This window comes from Prosopis cineraria, unplaced genomic scaffold (genome assembly GCF_029017545.1).
Source record: "Prosopis cineraria cultivar Desert tree isolate PC_DT_omini unplaced genomic scaffold, ASM2901754v1 PC11, whole genome shotgun sequence".
Lineage (NCBI taxonomy): Eukaryota > Viridiplantae > Streptophyta > Magnoliopsida > Fabales > Fabaceae > Prosopis > Prosopis cineraria.
Genome location: NW_026555342.1, coordinates 20,011,141 through 20,027,594, shown reverse-complemented (window position 1 = coordinate 20,027,594; position 16,454 = coordinate 20,011,141). Strand labels below are relative to the sequence as shown.

General features: G+C 30.9%; 3 protein-coding genes across 3 annotated transcripts; all 3 read right to left on the bottom strand.

Annotated features, from left to right (window-relative positions):
- Window positions 1-8,146: 8,146 nt before the first annotated feature.
- LOC129286280 (receptor-like protein 9DC1) lies at window positions 8,147-8,761 on the bottom strand. Its single transcript, XM_054922277.1, has one exon. It carries the CDS (start codon window positions 8,759-8,761, stop codon window positions 8,147-8,149), a length of 615 nt encoding a protein of 204 aa, XP_054778252.1.
- Window positions 8,762-9,081: 320 nt separating this feature from the next.
- On the bottom strand, window positions 9,082-10,448 carry LOC129286279 (receptor-like protein 9DC1). Its single transcript, XM_054922276.1, has 2 exons — window positions 10,019-10,448; window positions 9,082-9,614 (listed from the first exon to the last, which is right to left on the bottom strand). The coding sequence occupies exons 1-2, from the start codon at window positions 10,446-10,448 to the stop codon at window positions 9,082-9,084; spliced, it is 963 nt and encodes a 320-aa protein (XP_054778251.1).
- A 4,413-nt stretch (window positions 10,449-14,861) lies between these two features.
- Window positions 14,862-16,137, bottom strand: LOC129286278 (receptor-like protein Cf-9 homolog). The gene is made up of 3 exons (XM_054922275.1): window positions 15,762-16,137; window positions 15,349-15,551; window positions 14,862-15,191 (listed from the first exon to the last, which is right to left on the bottom strand). The coding sequence occupies exons 1-3, from the start codon at window positions 16,135-16,137 to the stop codon at window positions 14,862-14,864; spliced, it is 909 nt and encodes a 302-aa protein (XP_054778250.1).
- Between the last annotated feature and the right edge of the window lie 317 nt (window positions 16,138-16,454).

The window sequence follows — 16,454 nt, the reverse complement described above, 5'->3', positions numbered from 1 at the left end:
TTAATTATATTAGAAATAAAAGGTTAAATTATACTTTTAATCCTTTAAACTTTATAAAAGATTTTATTTTGGTTCCTTAAATTTATAAAATATATTTCAGTCATTTAACCTTAATACCATTAGTTTCATCACAAAATTTTTTTACATCAAATTTATAAATATTGATAAAATATTCTCAAATGTTGATATATTAAATTTAATTTTTTAATAAAAAATAATTGGTACAAAAATAATCATTTGAACTAACAGTATTAGGGTTAAAAGATTGAAAATATAATTTATAAAATTAACAGAAATTAACAAACCAAATTAAAATCTTATATAATTAAATTAAGAAGATCAAAAATATACTTTAGTTGTAATGAAAAGCAAATCAAGTCCATTTACCCAAAAATAAAAAAAAGTAAGTAAATCAAGTCCATGTGAGGAGCACGAACACGGCCAAATCTGTAGTGATGTCCTGTACATTCCGTAGTCAGGTATAATTGCATACCTCCAAACCAAATACAAAACATCTTTTAGAAGCCTTGCTTAATTCAATATATAAGGCATTAGGTAATTTTTATAATATTTTTTTAACTATATTCCTATTTCATTCATTATTTTTTTAAATGAAAAATGATGCTTTGGAATTTTGATTAATTATCATTATCAATGCACTTATATAGGATATTTAATGAGGGTATAATTGAAAAGGTGCAAATTTTTTTAACAAATTAAGATTTCAATTAATATTTTTTTATAACAGTGAATTAATTACCAATGTACTATATTTTGGCCCAAAGGGAGTATATAATTTGTTTCTACCCCGAAACATTTTTTTATAATAAAGTCTTTTTATCTTTTTCCACCAAAACTACTTTTACTGTTGTAAAATATAAAATTTATAAAAAATTGTATACAATATTTATGGGCAAAAATGATATTACTTCAACACAAAGTAAATAAATAATACTAATTAATTAATTAATTCTCATATTAATAGTACCACATTGATGAACTCTCTTTTTTAAATTTTTTATGATCTATTGATGATTAGTAAACTCATGTTACTCACATTGTGTACACATTTAAAGCCAAAATGGGACTAACCTTGATTGCAGCAGGGACTTGTATGTATCACACTTTTTGAGTCTCATATAGGACTAGTCCTAAAGTAGGGATTCAATGTTTGTGGCATATTTAGTATAGAGAGCTTGCAGACTCATGCATCAGGGTAGATTGATTGGCTGTCCAAGTCTGAGAGGAATTGAACTATGTGAAAAGTCCCACATTAAAAAAAATTGAATTTAATAACTTATATAAATTAAAAATGAAAGACCTGTAAATTGGAGCCTTGAGATTATGATGCCATAAATAGCAATTTGACACCAGTAAATCAAATGAATAATTAAATGGATAGATGTGATTGGGTATGGAGAGATGTGTTTAGGAAAGATATGGAAAGGATACAAATCTCACTCGGATGTAAGATGCGAATGCAAACGGCCAAAAATAATAATTTCACAATATCGCTCGAACAAGCTCCAGAAAACTTATAAGTAGCGAACACCCTAACAGCAAAAATACTTAACCCAAAATTGATACAAGTTAAGTTAACAGCCAATATAAATATCGTTAATCAAGGAATAACATTGTAACGATTTTAATATTTGAGAGATAACATTGCTTCAATCAATAGTTGGTGTCTGGCCAAAAAAAAAAATCAATAGTCGATGTGTAAAAATGTGCTTTAACTCTTATAATTAACACCCATGGGGGCGTACATGATGAATTAATTATATTAATAATGGAAAAAGTAAGTCAACAACGCGTGAGGAGCATTCACAGTCATATTTATCCACCATCCAAGGAGTGCGCTTTACTTTTCTAGACGCCTAATTTGATAATTTGAGTATGAACATATGGGATTTGACTAAGATCTTGAATGCAAATCTTATAAAGAGAAAGCTTGGAATTTGGAATCTGTAAGTGGCTAAAACTTACTAATTTAATAAGTTTTTAATTATAATTATTGAATTTTATCAATATTTAAAAATTATCAAGATATATTTTTCTCCAAAAATTTAAAACATTCTTCACAATCAAAGCATGTTGTCCCCTTGATCTTATAAAGTTCACTTTACTTATGAGGCTTCTCAATATAGGACTCATAATAATACCATTTTGTTTGGCAGCTGACGTCTCTAGCGATTCTACTTCACGGCATTTCATTCAACTTCCTACCAATCAAAACTTTTTATATGTAGCCTTCTCTATGCCTCTCAATAAAAGCATACTAATATTACAAGCACAAGGTTAAAGAAAGAAGTAAAAATACTGTTAAACTCTTATAATTAGTACATGTTGGTGTAAATGACTTGATTATATTAAAATAAGAAATAAATCCTTATAAAAAAAAGTAAATCAACACCGCGTGAGTAGCACAGAAACGACCAAATCTGTAGTGATGTCCCATTCATTCTCAAGTCAAGTCTTTTTTTTTTTCCACCCCTGGATATTTTTTATTGACCAAAAAAATATTTTTCCCTTTACACCGAAACTACTTTTACTAATATAAAATTTAAACAAATTATATATACACCTTGTTCATGGCCAAAAATGATATTACTTCAATGCAGAGTAAATAATAGATGATGATAAATAATTAATTTTCATATTAATACCACATTGATAATTTAATAAATTAGTTTAATTTGTATATTATATTGACATTGATGATTAGTAAACTCACATTACGCTCATATATTGTAATTAGAATATATAGGCCACCTTGAAGTATATGCACATACATTGTTCGTGAATTCAACCCATGGCCAAACGTAAAACACCGTATATGACCAGCCCCTCTCTCTCTCTCTCTGTTTTTTCTTAAAAAAAATCAGTTTGAAATCTCGAAAACTCATCTCTTTTATCACTTGATCTTTTTTTTTTTTTTTTTTGGGTGGGGTGTGTTGAGAAGGGGAAAAAAGAAGATAAACACTAAGAAGAAACGCGACAGAACCTTAGCTGCCCTGTACCTGTAGCATCATCACTTGATCTCTTTAAGTGTATTTATTTATGACATGTTGTTTTCATATTTTAGTTTCTAATTACATGCTCTACATATTAGGAGGGAAAAGCATGAATTTAAATGAAAAAATATAAGGAATATAATAATATATATGTTTTTAAAGGTTCGAACATGCTAAATGCTTGCCAGTATAGTTATCATCTCTAAAAATGCTGGGGTATTATATTATTATAGTTTTTCTTAATTATGTGTTTTTATCATTACAATTTTTTTTATCTCTAACAATGGTCAAAAACCGTTGCAGCAGGATACAAAACCATTTCCTATAGACTATAGGTATAAGCAATGGTATTTGAGCATATAACATGTCATCGTTACCTATAGTCTAAAATAATGTTTTTTTTTTTTCCATATTTTGAATTAGGCACAAATCATAAAATTGTTCCTTACAGTAAGACAATAAGCAATGATTTTGTAATACTGAAATAGGCAACACGTTTAACTTGTTTGGGTAAGAATGGGCAATATATTTTGCCTGTTGCTTATAATATAAATACAGACAAGATTTAAAAATTGTTGTGAAAACATTAAATAACTAAAATTTAATATTTTATTTCTCGCCTAGGATTTGAACATTGATATCCTCTTGAAAAGAAGGGATGACTCTAATCACACTTCAAACATGACCTATATATATATATATATATAATTTTTAAATTTATCAAAATAATAAATAAATAAATAAAAAATAAATAAATAAAAATATATAGAACAATTATCAAAAATAAAAAAAATTACTACAAAACAACTAGCAACAGTTTTTAAATGTTATGAAGAAAAAGATTTATTAGTAACATTTATTTTTTTAATGTTCATTAGAATAAAGGATTAATATGTAATTTGAACCCTGAATTATAAGTCCAAGGCATTTAAACCCTAAACTTTTAAAAGGTACATTCCGAATCCTAAACAATTAAGATTGGGGCAATTTTACCTCACCGTTAAATTTCAACAAATGTCCGTTGGTTTTTTTTAAATTGCCTAATATATGTTTTTCACCAAATCACGCTCTCCCTCTCTCTCTTACCTTCATTTGGTGAAAGTCACACATTAGGTTCTAATTTGACGAACGTTTGTTTAAACTTAACGGTGAGAATAAAAGTGCCCCAAATTTAATTGTTTATGATTCAAAATATACCTTTTAAAAGTTTAAAGTTCAAATTATCCCTGAACCTATAGTTTAGAGTTTAAATTATATATTGACTCTTGAATAAATAACAGTTTTGAAATCATTCGTGCAATGAAAGTGCCTATATACTAATGGTGCCAAATAAGTTTTGAAAGGTTTCGACACTTGAAAACTATTGCATATTTTATTTTAGAGAACAAATTTCAAATGTTGCCAAAGATCTGTTGCTTAAATTAGGGATCAATAGCAATGTATGAAAAATATTCTTTATGCTCACATTAGGCAACACTGTTAGGACTCTACTATGAAAAAAAATGTTCTCTGAAGCAAAAAATAAATGTTGTAGTATATATCTTTATTCATGCCACTAGATATAAGTATAACAATTAAAATTTAGAACACTCAAGTTATTTTTGATAATTTTTAACATGGGTTTGTAAAATGATTAGTTAAAATTGGAAGCAGTTAAAATTGTGTCATACTTGATGTTGAATCCAATGTACCTCAATCACTCAATCTAGCTTGAACCTTACCAAAATTTTTAGATATAGTACAAATTTATTACTTTTGAATTAGTCAAGATAATTGGTGTTAATTACCTAATTAATTGGTGAACCAAATATCTATGTAAAAGGTATCACATTGTATGAGAGGTGAAGCGATTGAATTATACCTAAAAAGGGAGGTTAATATAGGTCCTCACCTTAATTATGTGTTTCATCTCAAATTGTTTTTGGGGTTTGTCGTATGTCATTCAAGTGAAGGATTTTTTCTTTTATTGTAATTTTCAATCATAAATTCATTATCATCCATGAATTTATTCATTTTCTTTTTTAATTCAAGTCATACATGTCTCAACAGATGGTATCATGAGTCCCAAGTTTCACTGGGCCTTGACTAAACCAAAACTCTGATCTCATTAGTCAAGAAATTGGGCCGGCAACTCAAGAAACAGTGATACAAGTAGTATAATACGTTAATATAGCTGACAAAACAAGACTTGCTTGATGCTTTATTTTTTTTATATATCACCAATATTTTAATTAATTAGGTGCTGAAAATTCAATTATATTTCTATATTATTTAAACAGTGCTTATACAAATACTTACAATTTATCTATCAATAATGGCCTTACATCAACAATAACATTTGATCTCATGATTTTGTTCATTTTTTGGTTCTTTTTTGTCGGTCTCAAAGAGTCACTTTGGGCCAGATTACCCAAGATCCCAGTTCCCATCATCTTTGCTTTAGAGTTACCCTAGTTTACAATTGCTTTTGCTGTCTCGCTCACTCTGGTCAATGTCTATTTGATTTGGGATTGCTTTGCTCAGTTGTCATGAATGAGCTTATTATCAATATGCTTAAGATCATGACAAAGAGATTAATGGGTCAGATATTAATCTGACTGGGCCTAAGAAAGTTTGTACAGTGGTTTTAGAAGATGCGAGAATAAATCGAGAAGCAAAAAGGGTTTTGAAGGTGTGAAGAAATTTGATCGTGTTTGTGCTACTCCCGCAGTGTTGAATTACTTTTAATTTTAATATAATTATCTGATTAGGCATCCATTTGATGCCACGTGTGCACACACTTGGGTAGGATCTACTAACTAAAATTAACATCCCCTGTAATGGGTTAAAACCAAGACACGTATAGTTACGATTTTTTAACATTTAAGGAGGAAAATGTTTCATGCCAAAATCGAGTTTAGGACATTAAATGCCTATCAGGAAATGCTTCAAGGATGCAAGCGACCTTATTAATTTCTAATTGGATGCCATGTGTACATTTTTTGTCAAAAATTGGTTAATAGATTAATCATTGGTGGGGGTAGAAATGGATGTGTTTTTAAATATTAAGGGATGTTTTGACCAAAAATCAAGTTTAGCACATTTGTAAATCCTAAATGAATACTTCGAGAGCAAAATTGGTCCTTAAACCAAACACAGAAAGATGTTCATATACTTCAAAATGGCCAATATATTCTAATTGGAATTGTGACAGCAATGTGAGTTTACAAATCATTAGTATATCATATTAAATTAAAACAATTGATTAAATTTATCAATGTGGTATTAATATGAAGTTAATATTTTCTTATCATTTGTTTTTCTCATTGAAGAAATATATTTCCTTTATAAAAAAAAGTAGGGTTTATAATAATTTGTTATAATTTTATATTTTACATTAGTAAAAGGAAAAATTACATTCAGGTCTCACAGAAGTAAGTTTATTATTGAGAAGTCTCATAAATTTTATAAAATACTCCCAAGTCTCAAATTCTGAGTATTGATGACTTGACTAAGGATATTAATAATTAGTAACAGCCATTTACAACTTGCTATTACAAGTTATAAATGAGCGTTGCCCAATTATTAATGTCCTTAGTCAAGTCGTCAATGTTTAGAATTTAAAATTTGAGAGTATTTTATAAAATTTATGAGATCTCTCAATAATAAACTTCTTTCTATGAAACTTGAATGTAATTGTCCCTTAGTAAAAGTAGTTTTGGTGGAAAAGGAGAAAATACTGTTTTGTCAATAAAAAATTTTTAGGGGTATGCAGAAAAAAAAATAGTGTTAAAAGATAAATATAATTTTACCATTAAACTAATTTTCAAAAAACATATATTATGGCCGGAGCCGGCAAGGTTTAAGCCGGAGACGTAGGGGAAGGAGATGCTTGTAATTTGCTATCGTTTGGGATGGGAAGAAGGGCGTGTTTGACTGAAGCTCTGTCCCGGCTAGACGACGGCTGTGTGATGATGATTAGTGCTTTGATTGGAGAAAGGCCACCTGTGCAATTCGAGTGGACCCACAAGTAGAATAAATGTCTACTTTTTCAAATTTGACAGATGGAACAATCCACTTTGATTTAAATAATTGATAAATTATTTTACACGGTTTCATAATATAAGATACCAAATATTTTTTGAAAAATAATTTAAGATTTAAGAGTGAACTTCCTGAATTGTTAATACTCCATTGTCGTATTTCTATTATATTTCTCTCCACTAGGTTTGTTAATCGTTACTAGATCGTTACATCAGTAACCTTGAAGGTTAAAAAGAGCTCATAGTGGTCATGCTGAAGGCCAAGAAGCAACTTTAATTTTCATGTTGGTGGTTGGATATCAGGGGCTTATGTTGATGCTTTAATTTGGGATATTGCACGCCACTTAACTGCTGAAGACATTTTGGTCATCTTGTTGCCAATATAGCTCATAGAAGACATGATGCAGTGCTTGCTGCAAGTGGGTCAGACTCTGTTTATGGATGAAATGGAAGGATGTAGATTTGACTACTTGAGCATATAATCTATATTACTGAGAAATAGCAGCAAGCCACGAAGGCGCTACTGCTAATATAACGTAAAAATTGTTAACTCCTATTTGAAAGGCTAGCAGATTATACCTCAGAATTGGAAACCAACATACAACGTGCTCGCACAAATATAAAATTGGATCAAAAGTAATTATACAGAAATATTATTAATTAATATTGGAAATTTATCACTGAATATGTAATTGTCATGTTAAATTTTAATACATAAAAAATTTGCTAATATATATTATTTATCACAAATAAATCACAAATTAATATTTTATCAATTAAGGAGTTATTTGATTTTTAATATAATATTATTATTGTTTTAAAGGATACAAGAAAACACTCGTTATCATTTCAATTGTATGGAGAAGAATGGCTTGCATCGGTGCTGCTTCCAAGTTATTCGATCATTTCCTCGTCGTCATACTTTGGCTGTCCATATTTCAATAAAATTAAACGGAGAACAATCAATTTCAGCTTACAAAGCAGATCATTATTGTGATTTTCCTGAACTGACTCATGACAAGATTTTGAATAACAAGTAAAACCAACATGAGGATTAATATAACCAAAATGAAAAGGACAACTTTGACATGAAGAAAGTGCAAGAAGTTCCTATGTGTGACGCTTATTAACCCTTGTCCTTCTCTTCTCTAGAAGATCATTCACCATACTTGCAATCCACAGCGGTTTTCCCTGGAAAATCACAACCCAAAACATTGATGCTCCAAATGAGAATCCACACACATAACCCAACAGAATAGGTTTCCATCCAAATTCAAAAAACCCAGCATCAGAAGTTGAACTTGGTTGTCCCGGTTGACTTATCTCATGAGTGACACATGGAATGTCAAGTTGAAATCCACGCAAGCCATTGTTTCCTTTAAAGGAATCACTTGAGAATGTGTCAAAATGAGGGACTGTAGGAATACATCCTTCAAGCTGGTTTTGTGACAGGTTCAAGTACCCAAGAGAGTCTAGACTAGCCAATTCTGGAGGAATTTTTCCTATGAGCTTGTTTGATGACAAGTCCAAAGATTCCAACTTCCTCAAATTGCCAATTGCGCTTGGAATTTCACTAGTGAGCTGATTATGTGAAAAATTGAGTCCCTTCAAAGCACCAAGCTCTCCAATAACTTGTGGAATTTCTCCTTTGAACATGTTGTTGGATACATCAATTGTTGTAAACACAGTCAAGATCTTTTCTAAATGGATGTCATTTCCTTTCATGGTTAACTCGATGGAGTCTTCATAATGTACTCAGGTGTTGTTTTCATAACCCACGTAATGCAAGCCAGATTCTCCTTCCTCTGCATTTCTCATAGCTTTAAAAGATTTGAAGAATGCTGCAGGTAGATGGCCACTAAAATTATTGTTCGACAGGTCCAAAACTCTCAACATTGGGAAGGCAAACTTGGTTTCATCCTTGAAACTAGGAATCAAACCATGTAACTTATTCTCTTTAAGAACAAGTATTTGTAGTTCTTGAAGCACATGAAGCCAATGGGGAAAAGCATCCTCTATGCCATTTCTACCAAGATCTAAGACTTTCATTTGGTGCAATTGATCAAAGATCGAGGAAATGGCCCTCCCAATAGATTGCCATTAAAATTTATGGTCCTCAAATTGTTGCCCTCTTCAAATGATTCAGGTATTGTGCCAGAAAATTGATTCATTTGCAAATCCATCACAGAAAGAGCGAGGCTAGAGCTACCAACGTAGTGTGGAATGGTGCCTGAGAATTTGTTATGAGACAAGTTCAAAATTTCAAGTGAGCTACCAATACAGTGTGGAATGGTGCCAGTGAAGTAGTTGTGGGACAAGCTTAGAAATTCAAGTGAGATAGCATTACAAATAGAAGAAGTAATCTCTCCTTGAAGCGAGTTGTTACTCAAGTCAACGTACTGCATGTACTTCAATGACAAATGGTGCAACTGCACACTTCCTATGAGAAAGTTGTGAGAAAGGTTTAGATATGTAAGGTTCTCAAGGGAATAAATTGACCTTGGAATTGGACCGGACAACTTGTTATTAGACACATCAAGAAATTCCAATGAATGAGAGGATATTTCACCTATTTGACCTGTGAATTGGTTAGAAGAAATAATCAACCACTCCAAAGAAGGTAGAGTAAAACACCAAGAAGGAATTGTTCCATTCAATAGGTTATTGTGCAAGTACAAATATTTTAAAAGTGGAAATCCAGTTATTTCATTTGGAAGATGTCCTTGGAAGCCATTATAAGACAAATCTACATACTCGAGATTTTTGAGTTTAGAAATTGAAGATGGAAATTGACCAATAAAATTATTTGAAGATAAACTTAGACGACTGAGGCTTTGAAGATTTGAAAGTGATGGTGAGATTTGACCAACAAAATTGTTGTTAGAGAGTTCTAAATAAGTAAGTTGTTTGAGGTTCCAAAAGGATTTTGGAATTTCTCCCTGAATTGGCATGAAAATAGATCTAAACCCAAGAGGGAATTACTCCAATTTGACTTTGGAAGATAGCCTGTGAGATTCTCGTTGCCATTCAAATCTATCTCTTGAATATGTAGAAAAGAGAAGATTTCGTCTCCCAAATTGCCTTGCAATCCATTGCTAACAAAACTGAGAGAGATCAAAGAAGATGAAATATTCTTGAATATATGACTTGGTGATATTGATGACATATCCACAAGTGTCAGCGAAATATCCTCTATATGAGTGGCATTTTTTGTTAGTGCCTCCCAAGTGTTTGGTTTAAAACTTACAGAATCCATAAAATCAAGAGAAACCAATTTGTGTAGATGAGAAATTTGAGTTGGAACTTCACCAGAAAAGCCAGAAGCGATGCGCAAGTCTGTCAAACTTACGAGTTGTGAAAAGTTGGATGGTATGTGAGACTGCTGAAAGTCATTTAAGCTAAGGTCAAGCATTTGAAGAGGGGTAAGTTGGAAGAGACTATTGTTGGGAAGAATTTTACCACGAAGGAAACCACAACGAAGGTTGAGATTAATTACGTAACCTAATGGATTGCAAAAGACCCCATCCCATAAGCAACAATTTGTACCATTTTCCAAGAAGATGTCTTGGGGTGTGGAATGATGTTATAATGGTCTGCACAATTAAGATAGAGAAAAGAAGACATAGAATAGGGATCAGTTAAATCAGAAGGATCAAGTTTTATAATGGAAAATGAGTTTGGAGAACCATGATGGAGAACCAAAGGAAGAAGAAAAAGAGTACATGAGAAAGAGGTGGAGACAGAGAACTGAAGAGAGTGAGAACCACGCCATGTGAAACTACAAACACTTCAAAGACTCTAAACAATGTTGAGTACTGATTGCTATGAGCAGTGAGGAGAAATCCCTATATTTATAGCTTAAGGGAGGAGAATCATTTCAGCTGCAAGGGGCAAAAAGAAGAAAAATAATTACTTATTAGCATTTAATGCTTGAAAAAAGATTACTGGAAGGATTTAAATGTTGAAATGACTATGACATTTTTGGATGAAATTAAAACTTAAATTTCAATTATAATAAGTTAAATGTCATTTTTATTATCAATGTAATTAAAAAAACTAGTTCAAAAAACATGATGGAAATACTATAGCTGCTTATATTGAACATGTGTGATTCGAAATGTTTCATGCCAATTAAATTTTCTAGCCCGCCCACTGTTATTTCGAGGTCATCCCGCAATTTAGGGCTCAGAATTATTTAATTTAATTTCTTAACCAACATAAACACAATTATAAACTGATGAGAAAATTAATAGTTTAATTTTTGAAGAGTTCTTTCATTAATATATGTTTTATTCTCCAAATTTAATTTAGCCATGTTGGGTTACCGTGATAAGGGTAAGATTGGCCGGGTGTAGGTGGATATTAAAGGTTCAATCCTAATGTAATGACAAAAAATAATAATTCTTTATTCAATTAAATTTTTTTTTCTTCAACTGATAATTGAAAGTTCAACAAGTTAAGAGACTACATTGAGCCACCCTTAACTTTAGCTGACCCGTATACCTAAAATAATATTAGGAGGTATAAAAAGCACATTAACTTTTTAAATTACATCATAGCGGTTTTAAAAAATAATAATAAATAGAGAAAAATACACTAACATTCCCTTTATTTTCTTTTAATTATAGAGACCTCTTTTTTATTTTTAAAACCATATAAACCTCCCTCAAAATCAAAATTTGCATAACACATATCTTCCTTCTATTTTAAAAATTATTTTTACATCCATCCAACCCTTGATTAATTGTTAAATAATATATTTTAAATATTGTTTAAAAGTCACTTTAGTTTCTAAATGGTAATTATAATATATAAATTGAAAAAATAATATTAAATATAAATAAACTTATTTATATAGTATATAATTTTAACAGTAATTTATATAAGCTTATTTGTATAGTAATTTAATGAAATTTCATTCAAAAAAATTATTCAATTAGAAAATTTCTTCGAAAAAATAATTAGAAATTTAATATTACAAGAGATAACTTAATGAAGATAATTTATATTATTTTATTAGTTTTAATATAATTTATGTTTAGTGTTTGTGTGTGTGTGTGTCTTGGCCAAAAAATATAACGTTAATATTCTATGAAATAGTAGGAAAGAGAAGACGTTAGATTATGAAGGAAAATTAATAAATTTTTAATTAGTCCATGCCTAACTGCAGAAAAAGCGCAAGTATATATAGTCAATTTTCAACCCCTCCTGAAGTTATTTCCAGGTCATTCCCCAATCTGTAATTCAAATCTATTTAATTTAATTTCTGAACTGACATTAGAAAACAAAATATAAAATAATGAACATATTATGAATTCAATCTCCAAAGAGTTCCTTCTTTAATTAATTTATCATAATGAAAAATTATTTTAATTATTTATTGAAGACCATGAAAAATGAAAACCCTATTTATAACATGAACTCTTCAATTTAAATTTAAATTTGAGCTACAAACTATGACAAGCACAAACCTAAAGAGAGAGTTCATTTTAAAAGACTAACCTATTAGGTGAGAAAGCCCCTTCAATTCAACTTATAAATTCCACATTACTTGTGAGACTTTACAATGTAGAACTTGTGACAATGCCACCCTATCAAGAGGCAGTTCACTTTGCCTTCTATTGGTCAGAAGGCTCCATTGGTAGCCTTTTTGGTGACACTGGCCTCTCGATGCAATTGTTCAATTAGGACAAAGTGTTGATAATGAAGTGCAATTGACAAGTCTCCTCACATATGAATATTGACTTCCAAGGCACTATCCAATAAAAACCGTTCAAAGTCTTTATACCATTCTATACGTTTGTTTTGAGAATGTGTGATGCGGAATGCTTCATGTGTCAATTCAATATATACATGAAAGACTTGGTCGTATACCCTTTTTATTGGTTTGATTTTTCTTCTCCTAAACCTTCATTGTCTCTTGTTTCATTTTTCTATGTTAACTACTTCCTATTACTGAATACTTAACACAACCGAGCAGTGATGTCTATGTCTACACAAGCCAATTCACATACAACAGTATAATTTTTAAAATTATTCTTAGTTCTTCTTGAATTTGTAATTTTATATCTTTGCATATATTTTACAAAAGTAACATCAAAATTAAATCTAACGTAGAGAAAAAGAAACATGCATTGACCTACAAAATTGAAGTCATTATACAGAAAATAGTTGCACGGTATTGGTGCTTCATTGCTTTGATTTTTCTTGACCTAATCCTTTCCATGTCTTTTTGTTTCGTTTTTCCACCTAATGGAATATTATTCCAACTGTGCCACTTTTTTCCCCATAAACCTCTCATAAATGAAGACATATCTCTATCATAATTACATTCTTATTGAATAGTTGCTTTCAAAGTTCACAATATTCCAGACGCATGGTTTGAAAACACATTTAAGCATGATGCCATAAAACTGCGAGATTTTTGTATAACTTAATGTTCCAAATTAGAGAATTTTAATTTTTATAAAAAACCAATAATAATAATAATAATGAATAGGAAAATTGTTACATACTCTATTCCTAAATACAGTAAAGGCCAATCATAGCAAATTTTCTAACGCTCTCAACGTTATTTCCTGGTCGTTCCCTTATACACGATTGAGAATTATTTAATTTAATTTCTGTGCCGACACTAGCCAAAGATAAAAGACTTAATGAACGTTCGAAGTCTTTATACCATTCTATACGTGTGGTTCGAGAACGTGTGATGCGAAATGCTTCATGCATCAATTCAATACCCCTTGTCACATGTCGCAACAAATATATACTCACACATAAATGTGAGTTTTTATGTATGAAAGACTTGGTAGCACCTTTTTATATATTATGTCTATGTGTTTGTTGATTCACAAGTATTCTTCTCAAGAGGATGAGGGTTGCTAAAAACACATATACACAAGATTGATCGTTCACTTAGACGGAAGCTTCTTCCAGGGTATGTACATAAAGCATGAATTCCATATGACAAGGCTTAAAAATGATTACTGAAATCTAAAGATAAACTTCAGTATTTAGTGGACTTGAGATTCTGATTTTCTTATTTGACGTTAATTAAACCTAATGCTATTTATAATTTGTCAATGTTTGAGAACTTTTGGGGCTAAAGCCTATATTATGCCACAAAAATTTATATAGAATAGGATAAAAGACCATTTTATCCTTAAACTATAAAGTCATAACTGGAATCCTGAATTTTTTTACAAATGGAGAGAGAGTTGAATTTATTTTGTCATTCCCTCCACAAACAATTTTATTTGAAAGTGTTCTGAACCTCTTTGTATGAATCTATTGTGTTTTACCTGCATGCATGCAACAATAGTTGAAAGGCCATCGCCGCAGAATTAGAAAGCAACAAATAAGTTGCCCGTGCAACTGTAAACATTGGGTCACAATAAATTTATATTACTAATAATTTGATATAATATATATATATATATATAATTTTCGTCATCACTCATCACAAATAAATCATAAATTAATATTTCATCAATTAAGGTGTTATTTGATTTGATTTTTAGAATATTATTACTTTTCAATTGTATGGAGAAGAATGATGGGGCATTGGTGCTGGCTCGAAGTAATTTGGTCATTTCTCTGTCTTAATTTTTGTTGTTGTCCGTTTCAATAAATTAAACAAAAAAACAATCAGTTTCATCTTGTCATATATATATATATATATATATGTAATAAAAAATGATTATTGTGATTTTCCTGAACTCGTTTAACACCAGATTATGAATAACAAGTAAAACAACATGAATATTATTAATACAACCAAAGTAAAAAAAAGGCAATTTTGACATGAAGAAGGTAAAAGAAGTTGCTAAGTGCGACGCGTATTAGCCCTTGTCCTCCTCCTCTTTAGAAGATTGTTCACCATTCTTGCAATCCACTGACATTTTCCTGAGAAAATCAAAACCCAAAACATTGATGTTCCAGATGAGGCTCCACATATATACCCTAGCAGAAGAGGTTTCCATCCAAATTCAAAAAATCCAGTATCACAACTTGGTAATAGTGGTTGACTTTTCTCATGAGTGATGTAGCATGGAGTGTCAAGTTGAAATCCATGCAAGCCCTTGTTTCCTTTAAAGGAATCACTTGATAATGTCTCAAAACGTGAGACCATAGGAACACATTCTTCAAGCTTGTTCTGTGATAGGTTCAAGTACCTGAGTCAAGACTTGCCAATTTTAAAGGAAATTTTCCTACAAGCTTGTTTGATGACAAGTCCAAGGATTTCAAGTTCCTCAAATTTCCAATTGAGCTTGGAATTGCACCAATTAGCCTATTATTTGAAAATTGAGTACTTTCAATTTGCTAAGCTCTCCAATAACTTCTAGAATTTTTTCTTCAAACATGTTGACGTATACATCAATTGTGGTAAAAACAGTTAAGATCTTTTCTAAATGGATGTCCAGTCCTTTCAAGTTTACCTTGATGGAGTCTTGATACATAGATTCATAACCTATGTAATGCAACCCAAGTTCTCTTTCATCATCCTTTCTCATAGCTTCAAAAGATTTGAAGAATATTGCAGGTAAAGGGCCACTAAAATTGTTGTTCGACTACTCCAAGACTCTCAATTTTAGGAACGCCTGGTGGGTTTCATCATTGAAACTAGGAACGGAACCATGTAATTTATTCTCTCCAAGAACAAGTGCTTGCAATTCATAAAGCACTTGAAGTCAATGGGGAAAATTATCTTCTATGCCATTCCTACCAACATCTAAGACTTTCAATTTTGTGCAATTGACCATAGATCGGGGAAATGACCCTTCCAATATGTTGCCAACAAGATTTAGGGTCATCAAATTGTTTCCCTTTTCAAATAATTGAGGTATGGTGCCAGAGAATCTATTCATTTGCAAATCCAACACAGAAATAGCAAGGCTAGAGTTATTGAATGAATGTGGAATGGTGCAAGCGAATTTGTTATGAGACAAGTTCAAAACTTGAAGCGAACTACTAATGCAGTATGGAATGGTTTTGGTGAAGTAGTTATGGGACAAGCTTAGAAATTCAAGTGAGGTAGCATTGCAAATAGAAGAAGTAAGCTCTCCTTGAAGTGAGTTGTTACTCAAGTGAAAGAACTCCATGTTTTTCCATGAGAAGTTGTGTAGCTAAATACCTCCTGTGAGAAAGGTTTAGATATGTAGGGTTTTCGAGGGGGAAAAGTGTTCTTGGAATTGAAGTTGATAATTTGTTATTAGACACATCAAGATATTCTAATCAATAAGAGGATATTTCAGCTATTTGACCTGTGAGTTGGTTAGAATAAATACCCAAATACACCAAAGATGGTAGAGTAAAACACCAAAAAGGAATTGTTCCATTCAATTGATTATATGATAAATCTAAAACCCATAAAAGTGAAAATTTGGCTATATCATAGATTAATATGATAAATCTAAAA

Coding starts and splice junctions, on each gene's coding strand:
- LOC129286278 (XM_054922275.1), bottom strand. CDS start 16,137: ATGGAGTTCTTTCACTTGAGTAACAACTCACTTCAAGGAGAGCTTACT. Junction 15,552..15,761: donor ATTGAAAGTCTTAGATGTTG/GTAGGAATGGCA, acceptor AATCTTTTGAAG/CTATGAGAAAGGATGATGAA. Junction 15,192..15,348: donor GAGAGCTTAGCAAATTGAAA/GTACTCAATTTT, acceptor AACCTATCACAG/AACAAGCTTGAAGAATGTGT.
- LOC129286279 (XM_054922276.1), bottom strand. CDS start 10,448: ATGCTTGACCTTAGCTTAAATGACTTTCAGCAGTCTCACATACCATCC. Junction 9,615..10,018: donor TCTTCCAAAGTCAAATTGGA/GTAATTCCCTCT, acceptor ACCAATTCACAG/GTCAAATAGGTGAAATATCC.
- LOC129286280 (XM_054922277.1), bottom strand. CDS start 8,761: ATGAAAGGAAATGACATCCATTTAGAAAAGATCTTGACTGTGTTTACA.